General features: G+C 41.6%; 1 protein-coding gene across 6 annotated transcripts in view; it reads right to left on the bottom strand.

Annotated features, from left to right (window-relative positions):
- The window catches only part of PCNX1 (pecanex 1), a 97,834-nt gene that overhangs the window by 20,044 nt on the left and 60,145 nt on the right, over positions 1 to 17,645 (bottom strand). For all 6 annotated transcript variants that reach the window (XM_083166001.1, XM_083166004.1, XM_083166002.1 and 3 more), the window contains 10 exons: positions 13,066 to 13,175; positions 11,154 to 11,259; positions 9,709 to 9,801; positions 8,494 to 8,644; positions 7,816 to 7,957; positions 6,477 to 6,654; positions 4,816 to 4,924; positions 3,976 to 4,105; positions 3,200 to 3,258; positions 2,175 to 2,390 (listed from right to left, as the gene is read on the bottom strand). In XM_083166001.1, coding sequence (XP_083022127.1) covers positions 2,175 to 2,390; positions 3,200 to 3,258; positions 3,976 to 4,105; positions 4,816 to 4,924; positions 6,477 to 6,654; positions 7,816 to 7,957; positions 8,494 to 8,644; positions 9,709 to 9,801; positions 11,154 to 11,259; positions 13,066 to 13,175 — 1,294 coding nt within the window. The remainder of the gene's footprint in view (positions 1 to 2,174; positions 2,391 to 3,199; positions 3,259 to 3,975; positions 4,106 to 4,815; positions 4,925 to 6,476; positions 6,655 to 7,815; positions 7,958 to 8,493; positions 8,645 to 9,708; positions 9,802 to 11,153; positions 11,260 to 13,065; positions 13,176 to 17,645) is intronic.

The raw sequence follows: 17,645 nt of genomic DNA, 5'->3' as shown, positions 1-17,645 counted from the left end.
TAATTTGATAATGGGGCTATGGGAGGAGGGTTCAACGAATAGTGACTTGAGTCTTCTGCTACTGCATCTTACCGCAATCGCCAAAGTAGTTATAGCCCGCTATTGGATGGCAAAAAACGGGCCGCCCTTTAATGAATGGCTCAACCTGGTGAATATGACATTCGAACACGAGAAATTCCACTACGCCTCCACCGGGCGCAGCACAAAATTCTTCTCTATCTGGCACCCCTGGTATAGATCAGTCTTCTACCAGTTCAAAGGTTAGACTCACGTAAATTGATCACAGGGAGCCTTGTATAGTATCAATCACTTTATTCCTGGTGTTTTATGTCAAGGTATCATAGTTCCTTTTCTTTATTATTAGCAAACTGCAATTTATCACGTCTTTGAATACTTAGTTGGCACCCACTTGAATTAAATTCATGCGCTCACACGTTGTCCCATTCGGGCTCCAAACGGGTCTTGGCCCTAATCACGTGGCACCCCAAACAATAACACATCTTGTTTATAAGAATATCCTGGCCGATTAATAAGATATATAAATATGCATCGGAATTTCCAGGCAAAGTAGCACATAGCACTTATAGCACCTATGCACTTTCTTGACTACCCCCGCTTTAGCGGCGTTTAATAAAAAAAAAAAAAAAAAATATATATATATATATATATATATATATATATATATATATATATATATATATATATATATATATATATCTCTAGAAGATTCGTGTAAATTCTTTCCCTACTTGTCACTTTGTTACCTTTTCCTTTTACTTTAACTTCTAGTTTCTTTAAACACCAGGACTGTACTCCGCTTATTGCCAGAAATACCAATCACCATCCCAACAAGCTATATAGAAGGGCCCGCGAGTAAGCTATCAATTACTATTCTCCAGAGCTTAGTTCCCAAAAACCTCAATGATTGCCGGATATTAGGAGCCGCTCCTGGCCCAGGTATTTGTACATGCTTTCTTGTATCTACCGTTTTGTTCTTGTGGTAATCAATATTCAAGATTCTATGCCTCTGTATGACGGCTGCCGTGTAATGTATAGTGTATTGTCTTGTCTTACTTTTTATTACCTATATGTATGTTGCAAAATGAAAATAAAAACTCAAAAAAAAAAAAAAAAGGTCAGTATAATGAATTGCGTGTCATCATTGATTGTGATAGCTGGCACATTACATTTAGAAAAGCACAAACTCCATGTCCATTCATAATACACCACATTATGTTTATCAATGATTGCCTTAGGTATAGCCATCCGATCACCTCTATAGAACACATAGTGACAGATACCTCGCAGTATAGACATCGGGTCTTCTACTGAAAATGCATCGTTGTCACAATGGAGCACAACCAGGATGCACCAGGAGACTTTGCAGAGTAATGTGACACTTCTAAATTGAGGTACATCCATTGCTCCCATTTCGTGTTTTTTTCTGGCGAGGTTCGCGTCGTCTTCTCTCCAGAAATGTTCCTCGCCCTATTCAATGCTCCCAAAAAAAAAAAAGTTTTGCCCTATTCGCCGCAGCTTTCTTATGGGAAATTGTGTACCTCGCCGTTTGTGTATTCAATGCAAAAATGGAGAACGCTGCTCACTGGTTTTTTTTTTGGCTTGTCTTTCCATTTTGCTCTCGGCATCTTTTTTTTAGGTTAACTGAACCTTACATACTAAAAAAATTTTTTTCTTTTGGTGTCTACAAGTTTAATTTTTTAAATTATTTTAAAGGATATATATATTTTTAGAAGCGTCACATTAATATATTTTTATTTTATTGTGGTAATCCCCCCCACTCATGATGCAATTTTTCTCTCACTGTATATTCTACCCACGATTCACCTCTTCATCCTCACAGCTTTTCACACATTTAGCGGTTTTGGAACATTTTGCGCATATCACTGCAATATTTGAACACTGCCTACAAATTAACTGCCATTAACTCTTCGTACGCCGCATTGGTCATTGCTCACCATCAGGGGTGGAAAGCAACTGACACGTTGAATAGGGTAAGCAGGAGGCAGGGTGACGGGTAGAAAAACCCTGATGTGCTCGCCGGAGCATTGAATACTGCCCATAGTGCTAATTCTAGTTTCCTACTGCCTTGAAAAATCTATAGGCTCGACCCAGGATTTAAAAGTTGCAGTAAAGAAAAGAACCGGCAGACTTACCTCTGAATTCCAAGCCCCTGAGCTGAAAAGTGACAAGTCCATTTCCAATTTCAATAAGATGTACGAGGGCATTGAGATAATCGGAGGCCAGGATAAAACAGTCCCCAGTGTTGTAGTTGCTCCACCGTCCCAGAAGGAGGTCCCCACACAGACTGTGCTGCAAGGAGCGGGTCAGATGCTCATAAAAAATTGAATTAAGGTTGTTATCATCGGAGCCTGATTAAGAAGAAAACAGATGGGATGTAAGTAACTATTGTGTTCTCATTGGAAAACTGATGCTTGCTTGAGTTTTAAAAAGGTATGTACAGTAGATACATGTTCCACATAATACCATGTTTAACAAATGAATACAAGAAAGAGGGGACTACACAGTTCTTCTGCAAGTATCAGCTCCTGCACCAAATCCCTTCTAATATGTATGTGGGAATATCAGTGTAACCTCTTATATTGTATGTGTAGCGGAGTACAGTCTCCGTAAACAAAATGTATTATGTAAAATAATATCTTAATAAACATGTATCCATAATAGATGAGCTTTAAGCGTTTGTATCTCCAAGACTGAACAGCTGCATCTTTGTGCTATTGCTGTTAACCTGTTATTTTAATAAAACGATTCTGAATAAGGAAATATGCCCAAAATTATGATTGTACCATTACATAATGCTTCACAGTAATTAAGCCTGAAATAAAATATTTTCAATAAAAAAAGTAATAAAAAAAATGTTAACGCTGTTCAGGATTTGGTGAAGTGAGGGAATAAAAAGGATAAAGCACAATAATGAAATCCTCTAGACCACAGGTTCTTAAAGTCGGTCCTCAGGACCCCACTCAGTGCATGTTTTGCAGGTCTCCTCACAGAATCAATTGAAATAATTAGCTCCACCTGTGGGTCTTTTAAAATGTGTCAGTAATGAGTGCACCTGTCGGGTGACCTGGAAAACATGAACAGTGTGGGGTCGTCCTGAGAACAGAGTTTGAGAACCACTGTTCTAGAGAAACTCATATCTACTAAGATAACTGCTCACCCGGGTTCCGGTCAAGTTGAGAGGCCAGCCTTGTATTTGAGTGATCCACACGCTTTGTACTGTAACACAGACAGGAAACCATTATTAACCCTTTGATGCCAACATCTGAGAGATGTGCAAAATATCCGCATCTCACATTAGTTATATAAATTCAAATAAAAAATGTTGCGTTTATATATATATATATTTTTTTTTTTTTTCTGTTTAATGTCTTAAGTCTGTTTCCCAAGTTCCGCCATTAAAGTCTAGATTGTTAAATTAAAATGGACAGATACTCATTAAGTAGCCTGTGATCAAACATTTATATCCTTAAAACTTGGACTGTAGTGGGGAGGTTTTAGGAAACTCTCCCTGAAGGTGTCCATATTGCACAACGGCTTGTCCTCCTCAAATGCATATGTAGTTGTTTCTTAACCCTTTGCGTGCCAAGTGAATTTGTCAAAACAGGTGTGAAAATTGTCATGCAAACATTTGGATTCATCATAATGACCTGTAATGTTTACTTTCTATAGGATTTTTTTTTTTTTAACCCAACACTTCCTAGAAGACATTTAATTCCCAAGAAAATAGTAATATATTTGACTGCAAAGCCATTAATCCAATTCTACCTGAAACACTCGCAGGACAATTTGTAGAAATCTTAATAATTGATTATACTAATTAGCTCAGGATCATCCTTTATCCGACAGTCATTTATGACCTTGTAACACCGATACAAGTTACTTATGAATAACCAAATTCATATTTTGATTGTAAGAAATCACTGCACCACTTACTTGTAGTCTCTCTCCCAGAACTTCACAGGTCTTACATACGATGTGATGAATATTGCACTCCCGAGAAAAGGGTTGAGGGGGGTTGAAAATAAAGCGGATACAATTGCCTGGACAAACAGCATTGCAGAATCTGAAGGTCACGACTTAAGGGAAACATAACACAAACACGAGCACTATAGTGGTTTCATTGCAGGCAATCAGCAAAAAGTCAGGTTTCCCTGATTCCAAAGGGGAAACTGGAACCCTTTGGTATAAGAGGTCTAAATGTACCATAAAAAGGTTTATGTGGCATATTCAATTAAGTATATAAACAAATCTTGCACATGAGGGATTTTGCCTCAGAGTATAACCAAAAATGGTTGGGAATTGCTTAATTAGTTCTTAATCACATTCTACAGAGATGGCTTCTCCAGCGGTTCTCTTCTGTAGTGTCCAGTATAGAGAGACTTATTCCAGGGACCGGCCAGGCACAGGACAGGTACAGTATGTAGCACTCTTGCACCCCACACTTCCACCAGTAGCCTGGTGGGTGGGGGGACCCAGACGATAAGCTTAAAATACCTTCTCTGGCCAGTTTATTTCATTATGTAGGGGAGAACAAGTGCAGGTCCGGCAGTTAAACGATGACACAGCAGAGTACAGATGTTACTGAACACCATGAGCATATACCAGCATTAATCCAATAATTGGTCGATATGTCCACGCAATTATTTGCGTAGAAAAACTCACAGGCAATTGAATATGCTATTAAGCCACATTTATATTAATTTAAATGATATATACGCTAATATGCTGCACTGAGCATCAATCATGCATTTGAACTATTGTTATAAAGGATACGAGGTACAGCAAAAGGCTGGGCAAAGGCATGGAATGCTGACCCCCATGTGATCTGCCATGGAGCAATGTATGTGTAGACAAAGCGTAACTTGTAGAATAGCTCCCACAGCTGAAACAGAAAATAGAAGTCAGAAATGTATTGAAAACAGGTGATTAAGTGAAACATCTAATGGGGCCCATACACTCGCTGTTTGTCATGCTGGGCGATTGGGCATTCAGATTCCCTGCGAGGATCGCATAATTTGGACTTTGTTTGCATGCTGAATATCCCCGAACGATTGGTGAGGCAGTGGAACGAAGGGCTGGCCGGATGTCTTCAGAGCGAGATTTCAAGCAGCTGTGGACAGGCTCTCAAGGCAGCCCACCGCTTCTGCCCGGCTGTCACGCTGTTTCAGTGCTACTGCTGCGGACAGTGAAATTAATTTCCAGGTGGAAAAAGGATGGTCACACTGCCCGACTGTCCATTACCCCCAGGAATTAGATTTTTACCCCATTTGGGGTCATTTACTCATTCCCCGACCACTGTATTAGAGCTTACCTATTTCCACCTACACTCCTCACAGTAAAGGTGGCCATACATCAGAAAGATATTGTACCCAATCATACAATCTCAATTGGTTGTAAAGCTGGCCATACATAAGATCGATCGATCTTAAGATCGACTGCGCTCATGATTGTGTACAATTTCCCTTGAAATCCCCGGCAGTCCTTGGTGGTTTTTGGACACACAATCTACACACAATCTACACACAATCCATCATACAATCAAGTCATACAATCCATCTGCTGCATGATTCTGTATACAAGATGTGCACACAATCTGCATACAATCCATCATACAATCAGTCATACAATCCATCTGATGATTGATTGTATGATTGTGTACAATATCTTTCTGATGTATGGCCACCTTTATGCTGGGTACACACCAGGACGACTAGGGCCCGATCCCCACAATCTCGATCCAATTCCGATCAATTGGATGTAGATTGTGTGCTGATTGGGCCCTTTTCTGACCTGCTGTGGACCGATACCGATCCGATGCGCGGTCCCGCGGGTGGGTCGGTCGTTATTGAGATCCTACCTGCTGCAGGTAGGATCTCAATGACGACCATACAGCCGGGTGCGGGTCGCCATCGGATCGGACCCGCTCACGGTGCACATCGTGAGCGGGTCGTGCCCCCCCTCATCACCGTGAGCGGGTCGGACGAGACACTGACGACCCGCTCACGATGTGCATCGTGAGCGGGTCGTCCTGGTGTGTACCCCGCATTAGATGGATTGTATGCAGATTGTGTGCACATCTTGTGTACACAATCATACAGCAGATGGATTGTGTGACTGATTGTATGCTGGATTGTGAGTAGATTGTGTGTCCAAAAACCACCAAGGACTGCCGGGGATTTCAAGGGAAATTGTACACAATCCGGAGCGCAATCGGTCTTAAGATCGATCTTTCTGATGTATGGCCAGCTTAAGGACCCGCACAACTGTCCCAATCATAACTGACCATCTCATGCGCCTGTGGTTTCAGTTGTAACTACAAGTTCCTATTCTCGATAACCTTTGCTTTTGCCCATTTTACGCACGTCATGGTTTCCCTACTGTCTAACGCTGCGGATGAAAATAATAAAACAAGCACAGCTCTTAGTTGTAAATACCTTGCTGAAGAGTATGGACATGAAGAAGAGGTCTAGCAGTAGTTTCTCTGAGAAATCCTTGTAGTCAAATGTAAAGAAGAGTACAGTGAAGATGAATGTTGCATATTGGCAGGTGGGGCTACTGTAAGACGACCTTAGCAGCTTCATACCAGCAATGGTGATTAACAATGCCCCAACTCTGTTGACAAAAGTTACAATGTTAATAGAAATACTAGGAGAGATGTAGAAAGCAGAGCTTTATTTAGCTGTATCGGATAAGCGCATAGTAGTTTTATACCATCTTCTATTTTCCCAAAAGGGGCAATACCCCATTCTCCAGGATCATGGGATTGGGGGAAATCATAAATGTACACAGATAATTTAACCTGCTTTTTCTCAGGTTATGTTTGAATAAATTTATGTTGTTGATCTCTAGAGGAGGTAAACCAGCGGTTCTCAAATTCAGCCCTCAAAACATATAACATTTTCCCAGGTCACCTAGAAGGTGCACAGGTGTAATCATTACTCACTGACATTTCCCAGGTCACCTAGAAGGTGCACAGGTGTAATCATTACTCACTGACATTTCCCAGGTCACCCAGAAGGTGCACAGGTGCAATCATTACTCACTGACATTTCCCAGGTCACCCAGAAGGTGCACAGGTGCAATCATTACTCACTGACATTTCCCAGGTCACCCAGGTGGTGCACAGGTGCAATCATTACTCACTGACATTTCCCAGGTCACCCAGAAGGTGCACAGGTGCAATCATTACTCACTGACATTTCCCAGGTCACCCAGAAGGTGCACAGGTGTAATCATTACTCACTGACATTTCCCAGGTCACCCAGAAGGTGCACAGGTGCAATCATTACTCACTGACATTTCCCAGGTCACCCAGGTGGTGCACAGGTGCAATCATTACTCACTGACATTTCCCAGGTCACCCAGGTGGTGCACAGGTGCAATCATTACTCACTGACATTTCCCAGGTCACCTAGAAGGTGCACAGTTGCAATCATTACTCACTGACATTTCCCAGGTCACCTAGAAGGTGCACAGGTGCAATCATTACTCACTAGGAATGAGCAGCTACTTATTTTACTTTTGATTCTGTGACGAGACCTGGAGAACATGCAGGGTACCAAGTTTAAGAACCACTGTGCTTAAAGAAACCGATCAGAAAGAGACGGTAGCTTTACGCATGAGCAAAACACACATTAAAAACCAACAATCTACTGTATTAAGCATAATAAAGTGACAACAGGGAAAGTGGAAAAAACAGGGAAAGTGTAAATAAACAGGGGGGGGGGGGGGGGGGGGGACATGTAGCGGCTTTTAGTATGATGACATACTTACTCTGCACCCAGTCTTTTAGGGCTGCCTATGTCCTTGGCACCATTACTGAGTTCATTGAGAACGATTAGTGGGTAGATAACATTTTTCTCTACAAAAAGCAGCCAGACGTGGGCCTTCTCGAACCACATCATGTGAGCAGCATCTTGCAAAACACAAAAATCCCAACTCAGATGACACACTACTATGTGCAGCAACTTCAGCAACATGAACGCAACACATTTAGAATTTGGTTGCGACACTCACATTTTATGAACGGCTGAAGAAAAACATAAATCCATGCAAAATAGGAAATAAAAAGTTTACAGACTCTTACTTCTAAAAAAATGCCTAATATCCACTTATGTTAAAAGCAAAAAAAAATAATATAATAACACAAAAAAAAAAAATGGACCCCTCCATCCCCCAAATATAATTTCTTGTATGTCCCGTGAAAAAAAATGTCTGACTATTTTAATAAGGCACAAGCAGTCCGTCAGTGTCACATCTCCCATTATGTGATAGAAAGGAATGATGCTAACTCACGTTTAACCAGTATTAATGCTGTTGTAGCTAGATTTTTTTAAATTATAATCAAGAGACAGAAGACATACAGTTATAACAAAAGAATAATCTTTCTAATGGAAAATGTGAACAAATGTGTTTAAAACAGAAAAAGTTAAAAAAGTATCATTTTCTTACTTCGAACTTCAAATTGATAATATTCCTTTGTTTTTAGCAGCGGGTGAGAGAAGCAGTGCCAGGGAAGCTGCTTGCGGACTTGTGGCAGAACGTAGTGCGTCAGGAATCCAACAGAACCAACTACTGCATAGAGAACGTAACTCAGAACGGGCTGGAAAACAAAAGTGTGTGATTAACGTAACAGCAGAAAACTCATTCACAACGAAAAATGCCACTACTGTATGCAGTGGAAAAATCTACAACAAACCCAAAATATAATGAATGCCAGGCATTGGGCACGCAATGCTTTCTGTGAGCTGTGACAGCGAGCAGTGCTGCCTGTTCGCTGTCACAGCTCGCAGGGTCAGTATTCAACTGACCCCCTGCACATGCAGGACACGGGGAAACTGCGTATGCAGCTGCTAAAGCAGCGAGGCTCGCGGCTAAATGCAGCAGGCTCCCCGCATTAGCCGCAAGCCTCACTGTTTGGGGGAATCCTCACTGTCCTCTGACAGAGATGATTTCCCCAGCGCGTTGAATAGGGTAAGCGGCCGGCACGGGGGTTAAACGCTGAGGATCGCTTGTTTTCGGCGATCCCCGACATTTAACCCCTTCGCCAGCCGCATTGAATACACCCTATTGAATAGTAACACACAAATACAAAATGTAGGTCATCTATAAGTTGCAGTGGTAACCCGACTGAAGGTGCCCATACTGTACATCAGCTGGAGCGATGTTATGATATGCTGGGACGCTGGAAGCACTGAACGGATGTGCCAATCGTCAGCCATTGATGATTGGCAAACAGGCGGCAGATCATGGAAATGTACCATGTTGAAAATGTTCAGATCAGCAATCGCCACCAGTATTGGGATTTTTAAAATTGCTTAATATACCCGGATTCCTCGAAACAACTGTCAGGGGATCGGGGGGAGTGCCCTAATACATTGCAGATGTATAGGGGATCGGGCTATTGCCCCAATTCATTGTAGATATATCTTCGGTCTAAAACTGCCATCCGGCTCTGTACTTCCTGAGCTTATACTGCATGTAGTGCTTTCAAAATGCAAACGGTATCTAGTCACCCGAATATGCGTGATCACTTTTTGGAAGAACAACGCTAACCCATTTTGTGATGTGATTCAGAGGATGGCATTTGCAACTATATCAACATGGAATTACAGGGGAGCTAGTGGCCAAAAGAAGTGGAAAAGAACACAAATAATAGTATATTACCTGTAATGCTGTGAACACAGTGCTGACATGAATTGCAAAATACAAAACCGCTATCACGACGCAGACAACCAGGTCAGACTGCAGCCGTTCATTCTACAACAGTAGACATAAAATCATATCAGTACCGTACATAGTGAAGTTATAACCCTATAAAGCAGAACACTTGTAAATGTCACACAAAAAGAAATGTCACAATTCTGTTGCACAAATGAGAAGTCGTTTTATTTAGGAAGATTGACACCTAGTAGCAAGGATTACAGAAGCACATACTAATCTGCTCCTTTCAAATGTAGTAGGAGCTCAAGGATTTTATTTTTTCAATGTAAAATTGAAATGGAATATGAATATGACAAATGGGACTCATCGCCTGCATATACCATAACACCTGCAGAACTGCCCCACCTGTTGCTCACAGAGAAAGGTCTCACTCCACTTGCACCAGCCACAGGGCATCAGCAGACATTGCGGCAATCTCAGAGGAGTGACGTGATGTATTGTTACAGCTACTGTAGTGATACAACACATCTAAATGTTGTCCTTCAAAATGTCAAAAATACATTTCTCATTAAGTGCAGGGTGCTAGAGTGAGCACTTCATACACATGTACATGAGGAGGAGATATCATCCCAGTATAGTAATATTCAAATAAAAAGGTGCCAGTAGTGACACTGCAACAGCAATATGGAACTGAAGGTGCCTTCAATATACAGGAATAAAGACTCCCAAGTTCCCAATAGAGCAGAGGATCCCAAATATGTACCTCCAGGGCCTCTTACGGTACAGGTTTTAAGAATATCCATGGTTGCCCACAGATGAATTAATAAGCACCACAGTCAATTTGATTTAATCAATTCGCCTGTGACCAAACATGGATATACTTAAAACCTGAACAGTTGAGAGTGCCTTGAGGACTGCGTTTGGGAACCTCTGCGATAAAGTATAGTTTAAAGCAGGGGTGGGCAATAAGTGGCCCTCCAGCTGTTGATGAACTACAAATCCCAGCATGCCTTGCCCCAGTTTTGTTATTTTGCCATCCTGAAACTGATGCAAGGCATGCTGGGTGGGCAATAAGCTGGAGGGCCGCTTATTGCCCACCCTGGTTTAAAAGTAGCCCTTCTTGATATAAACACCACACTGTAGGTTTCTGATTAGGGGAATCCCTTTAACAAATGATGCAGTGCCTTAGCAGCTGCAGCCTTGTGCCGCATATGCTCCCCAGCTATTGGTTTCCTTATGTAGCTATTGGTTTCCTTATGTATCATATGTGCTGGGTCTTGCAGGTCTGCAGCACTTCGATTGTAAAGCTAGAATGTGCTCCGTTCCAAATAGAAATCCATCCTCCATTAACAGCTAACTGCCTGCTTACAATGGGGACCTTAAACGGCTGACTAAAGAAATGGTTTCTAAATAGTGATGCATTGAACTGGATGTAAAAAGAGACTTACAACAGAATTTCTTAGCTTCTCAGGAAGAGGGTCCTTCACCTCAGACAGAGGGTCCTCTGGATTTTTATCCTCATTGTTTGGAAAGAGTTTTGATTGCACCAGTGAGCTGTAGATGAAACAAAACTGAATTATGGAAAATATTAAGAATGACTAGAAACCATGGAGGTCTCGAACCCTGCCTGGGTAATAAGAAGGTATTGGTCTTTCCTGGTACCAGAGGTAACACACAAATTGTAAGGGCAGGATGATCATGAGCGTATGTACAGAATGAGAGAACATTCCCATACAACCTACTATCCATGTTAGTCCAGGAGGCCTCATCCTCACCAGCAGTTTTGAGGCCATTTTGCCTTAGGTGTTTGTAGGTGTATAGAAGAAGAGGATAGTCTGCACAGAAACTTCTTTATGGGAGGGCGGGGACTACATTGGCGAGATCCACCTATATTTAGACATCCCATTCTTATGTTTTACATGGAATATCTGTAACCGTACTAAAAGTAGAAATACAGCAAACACTTATAGGAGAGTAAAAGCCAGCATTTACGTAATGCATTGCATTACATAATCTCTACACCTCCCTGCTGAAACAATGGCCCTTATTCAGATGTGATCGCAGTACAAATTTGTTCTCAAAATAGTCAAAAACATGCTTCACTGCTGGTGGGGCAGATGTAACATGTGCAGAGAGAGTTATATTTGGGTGGGGTGCGTTGAAACTGAAATCGAAATTGCAGTGTAAAAATAATGCAGCCAGTATTTACACTGCACAGAAACAAAATAACTCCCCCAAATCTACCTCTCTCTGCACATGTTACATCTGCCCCACCTGCAGTGCTTATGGTTTTGCCCATTTTGGGAACAAATTTGTACTACGATCAGATCTGAATAAGGGCCAATGTGAGAACAGAATCCAGAGAGCATCAGGCTGCAACACAAATATGTTCCTTGCTACCACTGGGGGACAATAGAACAATGAGACAGAGGTGTGGGGTGGGGGTAGGGAACAGACATCCAATCTTCTTCCCCCTTACATCACCCATTCAGAAAGCCTAAAGTTCTCAACTGCAGGAGCTGAAGTGTCCACCAGCACTACTTAATCTCATGGTCCCTGGAGGACCAACCACCACTACAGTAGGTACTGGCTACGCACCGGTTGACCCTTTGACTGTTGACCTGCCCAATGTAGACCTAATGCTTGTGTCGACCTAATGACCCTGTGAACCTAAAGCCATGTCAACCTTGTGAGTGTGTTGGCCTATCAATCTTCATTGGCGGACCTAATGCATGTCAACCTTTCTGTGGTCAACCTAATGATCCACACCCGTGGGTCTATGGTGTCCGCAATGGCCCACAAAACTCCTAAACTACTAGATGCCCGATAGGTGCAGAGTTGGCATCCTCTACAGCGGTTTGCCATGGCTCAAGTCCCTGGGCATGGCTGTTGGTGTGAAGCAATATTATTTTGAGGTCACTCAACTGACCAGCCAATTGAAAGCTCCAGGGCTCTGGTCATGTATTCAGATCAGCAAAAGTCTCTCCCAATGGGGCAGATGTATGAGATAAAGTGGAAGGAAATAAAACACCAGCCAATGAACTGTGAACTTAAAAAATGACAGTTGGGAGTGGATTATCTCCAGTTTATTTCTTCTCCAGGCTTAATACAACTGTCCCAATGAGAGTACAAACTTCCTATATTTGCCTACATAAGTAACCAGTTTTTGAGGTGTTACTTCTTGTACTGTGGTGCTGGGTACATTCTCAAGTCGCTAAAAACCTGGGTGATGTAGAAGTTTGTGTAGCGGATGATTTACTTCTACAGGAGATGTATGCACAGACCCCTCATATAAAGCATAGTACAGGGATTGAAGGCATTTGTCTGCCGATATGTGCTTATTTCCATTAAATAACTTACATGAGGACAGAGGGATCACTGCTCTGTCTGCTGAGATGGTAAGAGACTGCCACTAACACACCACAGAAAATCGAGAACAAAACAGGAACATGTGGAGCATCCCAAGGATCCTAAAGACAGTGGAAAAACAAAAAGAAAACTTTACATGGTCTCATCTAAAATGCATGTGATACATAATTAATGTACTGTAGTTCTAGGTATCATGTTTAATATTGGTATTTCAACTTTGGGCTCTATCCAATTCGCTGTGATAAATTCTGGCAGTTTAGGAATTCACCAAGGGCTATCCAATTAGCTCCGACAACCTAGCACTTATTGTGGATGAGGCTTTGGGTGCCTCGTGCACCAGAAGCATAGTATAAACACAGGGGATCAACACATGGGTCCAGGAAGTTATACCAGATCTTATGTGTTGTGACCTTAAAATTGAATCTGTTTCGGTCCCCCCTAAAAATGTGTTATTTATTGTATAGACCGATAATGACCATCGGCCATACATCACCCTAGAAGACCTTTTTTTAACAATAAAATCGGGGCTAATTTGATACCCCTGAGAAATCACCCCAGGGAAACCACATTGTATGGAGAAACCAGTGACCTAATAAGAATATGCCATACAGAAAACAAACAAAAAAAAAAAGAACCAAATCTGAATTTGGTAAACCAATAATGGATCAACATCAGAAATGAAACCAAGAAAGCTATTTATATTTATTATTTGGTCTATACAATACATTATAACAATGGACGCTGCAACAAAGTCATTGTCCTTCGGAAGGTTGACACCTCAAATATTTAATACAAACACAAATGAGTTAAAATCATTCATATTATAATCTGTACATATGGATGTTCTGCACTAGCTCCTTAACCCCTTCATGACAGAGCCAGTTTGTGCCTTCATGACAGAGCCCTTTTTTTCAAATCTGACATGTCTCACTTAAGTGGGGATAACTTTTTTTTGCTTTTACTTATCCCAGTGATTTTGAGATTGTTTTCTCGTGACACATTGTACTTCAAGTTAGTGGTAAATTTTGGTCGATACAGTCTGTGTTTTTTTGTGAAAAATACCAAAATATCGTGAAAAAATGGAAAATTTAGCAATATGCAAAATGTCAAATTTTCTGCTTGTGAGACAAATAATCATACCACTCAAAATAGTTAATAACTAACATAGACCATATGTCTACTTTATGTTGCCATCATTATTTCAACCCCCTTTTCATTTTTTTGGACACTAGGAGGCTTCAAATATGACTAGCAAATTCTCAAATTTTCAAGAAAATTTCAAACACTGATTTTTTTAGGGACCAGTTCAGTTCTGATGTGACTTTGAGGGACTTGTATGTGAGACACCCCCATAAATGATGCCATTTCAAAAACTGCACCCCTCACAGTATTCAAAACAGCATTTTGGAAGTTTGTTAACCCTTTAGGTGTTTCACAGGAATTAAAACAAAGTGTAGGTGAAATTTCAAAATTTCTTTTTTTTTGCAGAGTTTCAATTTTAATACATTTTTCTAACAAATACAGTAGATTTTACTAGAGAAATGTGACTAAAAATTGATTCCCCCAATTCTTGTGTTTTCAAAAATATCCTATATGTGGCCCTAGTGTGCACGATGACCAAACCACAGGCTTCATAATAGAAGGAGCACCTACTTGATTTTGGAGCCTCCTTTTTATGAGATTTTTTTTTAGGCACCATGTAGGTTTCTAGGCACCATAAGTGCTAAAAGTTAGGAACTTTCCCCACAAGTCACCCCATTTTGCAATCTACACCCCTCAGGGAATTCATCTAGGGGTATAGTGTACATTTCAAACCCCCAGGGGTTTCACCAATTTTGGTACAACTGGGATGTGAAAATGGAAAATTACATTTTTTTACACAAACATGCAGTTCTGGCTCAAAATTTTTCATTTTCACAAGGAATGAAGGAGACAAAGCACCCCAATATCTGTGCCCCAATTTCTCCCGAGTACGGCAATGCCTCAAATGTGACCAAAAAATACCAGTGGGGCGCATAGCAGGACTCAGAAGGGAAGGAGTGATTTTTGGATTTGGCAGCACAGATTTTGGTGGAATGAATGGTGGGTGCCATGTTGCATTAGCAAGACTCCCAAAGCACCAATACAGTGGAACCCCCCCACAAGTCACCCCATTTTGCAAAGTACACCCCTCAGGGAATTCATCTAGGGGTATAGTGTACATTTCAAACCCCCAGGGGTTTCACCAATTTTGATACAACTGGGCAGTGAAAATGAAAAATTACATTTTTTTACACAAAAATGCAGTTCTGGCTCAAAATTTTTCATTTTCACAAGGAATGAAGGAGACAAAGCACCCCAAAATCTGTGCCCCAATTTCTCCCGAGTACGGCAATGCCTCACATGTGACCAAAAAATACCAGTTGGGCGCATGGCAGGACTCAGAAGGGAAGGAGTGATTTTTGGATTTGGCAGCACAGATTTTGGTGGAATGAATGGTGGGTGCCATGTTGCATTAGCAAGACTCCCAAAGCACCAATACAGTGGAACCCCCCCACAAGTCACCCCATTTTGCAAAGTACACCCCTCAGGGAATTCATCTAGGGGTATAGTGTACATTTCAAACCCCCAGGGGTTTCACCAATTTTGATACAACTGGGCAGTGAAAATGAAAAATTACATTTTTTTACACAAAAATGCAGTTCTGGCTCAAAATTTTTCATTTTCACAAGGAATGAAGGAGACAAAGCACCCCAAAATCTGTGCCCCAATTTCTCCCGAGTACGGCAATGCCTCACATGTGACCAAAAAATACCAGTTGGGCGCATGGCAGGACTCAGAAGGGAAGGAGTGATTTTTGGATTTGGCAGCACAGATTTTGGTGGAATGAATGGTGGGTGCTATGTTGCACCAATACAGTGGAACCCCCCCACAAGTCACCCCATTTTGCAAAGTACACCCCTCAGGGAATTCATCTAGGGGTATAGTGTACATTTCAAACCCCCAGGGGTTTCACCAATTTTGGTACAACTGGGATGTGAAAATGGAAAATTACATTTTTTTACACAAACATGCAGTTCTGGCTCAAAATTTTTCATTTTCACAAGGAATGAAGGAGACAAAGCACCCCAAAATCTGTGCCCCAATTTCTCCCGAGTACGGCAATGCCTCACATGTGACCAAAAAATACCAGTTGGGCGCATGGCAGGACTCAGAAGGGAAGGAGTGATTTTTGGATTTGGCAGCACAGATTTTGGTGGAATGAATGGTGGGTGCCATGTTGCATTAGCAAGACTCCCAAAGCACCAATACAGTGGAACCCCCCCACAAGTCACCCCATTTTGCAAAGTACACCCCTCAGGGAATTCATCTAGGGGTATAGTGTACATTTCAAACCCCCAGGGGTTTCACCAATTTTGATACAACTGTGATGTGAAAATGGAAAATTACATTTTTTTACACAAAAATGCAGTTCTGGCTCAAAATTTTTCATTTTCACAAGGAATGAAGGAGACAAAGCACCCCAAAATATGTGCCCCAATTTCTCCCGAGTACGGCAATGCCTCACATGTGACCAAAAAATACCAGTTGGGCGCATGGCAGGACTCAGAACGGAAGGAGTGATTTTTGGATTTGGCAGCACAGATTTTGGTGGAATGAATGGTGGGTGCCATGTTGCATTAGCAAGACTCCCAAAGCACCAATACAGTGGAACCCCCCCACAAGTCACCCCATTTTGCAAAGTACACCCCTCAGGGAATTCATCTAGGGGTATAGTGCACATTTCAAACCCCTAGGGGTTTCACCAATTTTGATACAAGTGGGCAGTGAAAATGAAAAATTACATTTTTTTACACAAAAATGCAGTTCTGGCTCAAAATTTTTCATTTTCAGAAGGTATGAAGGAGAAAAAGCACCCCAAAATCTGTGCCCCAATTTCTCCCGAGTACGGCAATGCCTCACATGTGACCAAAAAATACCAGTTGGGTGCATGGCAGGACTCAGAAGGGAAGGAGTGATTTTTGGATTTTGCAGCACAGATTTTGGTGGAATGAATGGTGGGTGCTATGTTGCATTGCCAATACAGTGGAACCCCCCCACAAGTGACCCCATTTTGCAAACTACACCCCTCAGGGAATTCATCTAGGGGTATAGTGTACATTTCAAACCCCCAGGGGTTTCACCAATTTTGATACAAGTGGGCAGTGAAAATGAAAAATTACATTTTTTTACACAAAAATGCAGTTCTGGCTCAAAATTTTTCATTTTCAGAAGGTATGAAGGAGAAAAAGCACCCCAAAATCTGTGCCCCAATTTCTCCCGAGTACGGCAATGCCTCACATGTGACCAAAAAATACCAGTTGGGTGCATGGCAGGACTCAGAAGGGAAGGAGTGATTTTTGGATTTTGCAGCACAGATTTTGGTGGAATGAATGGTGGGTGCTATGTTGCATTGCCAATACAGTGGAACCCCCCCACAAGTGACCCCATTTTGCAAACTACACCCCTCAGGGAATTCATCTAGGGGTATAGTGTACATTTCAAACCCCCAGGGGTTTCACCAATTTTGGTACAACTGGGCTGTGAAAATG

This window comes from Crinia signifera, chromosome 12, assembly GCF_055691185.1.
Source record: "Crinia signifera chromosome 12, ASM5569118v1, whole genome shotgun sequence".
Classification (NCBI taxonomy): Eukaryota; Metazoa; Chordata; class Amphibia; order Anura; family Myobatrachidae; genus Crinia; species Crinia signifera.
The sequence above is the reverse complement of the archived record's forward strand: the minus strand, read 5'-3'. Positions and strand labels throughout refer to the sequence as shown.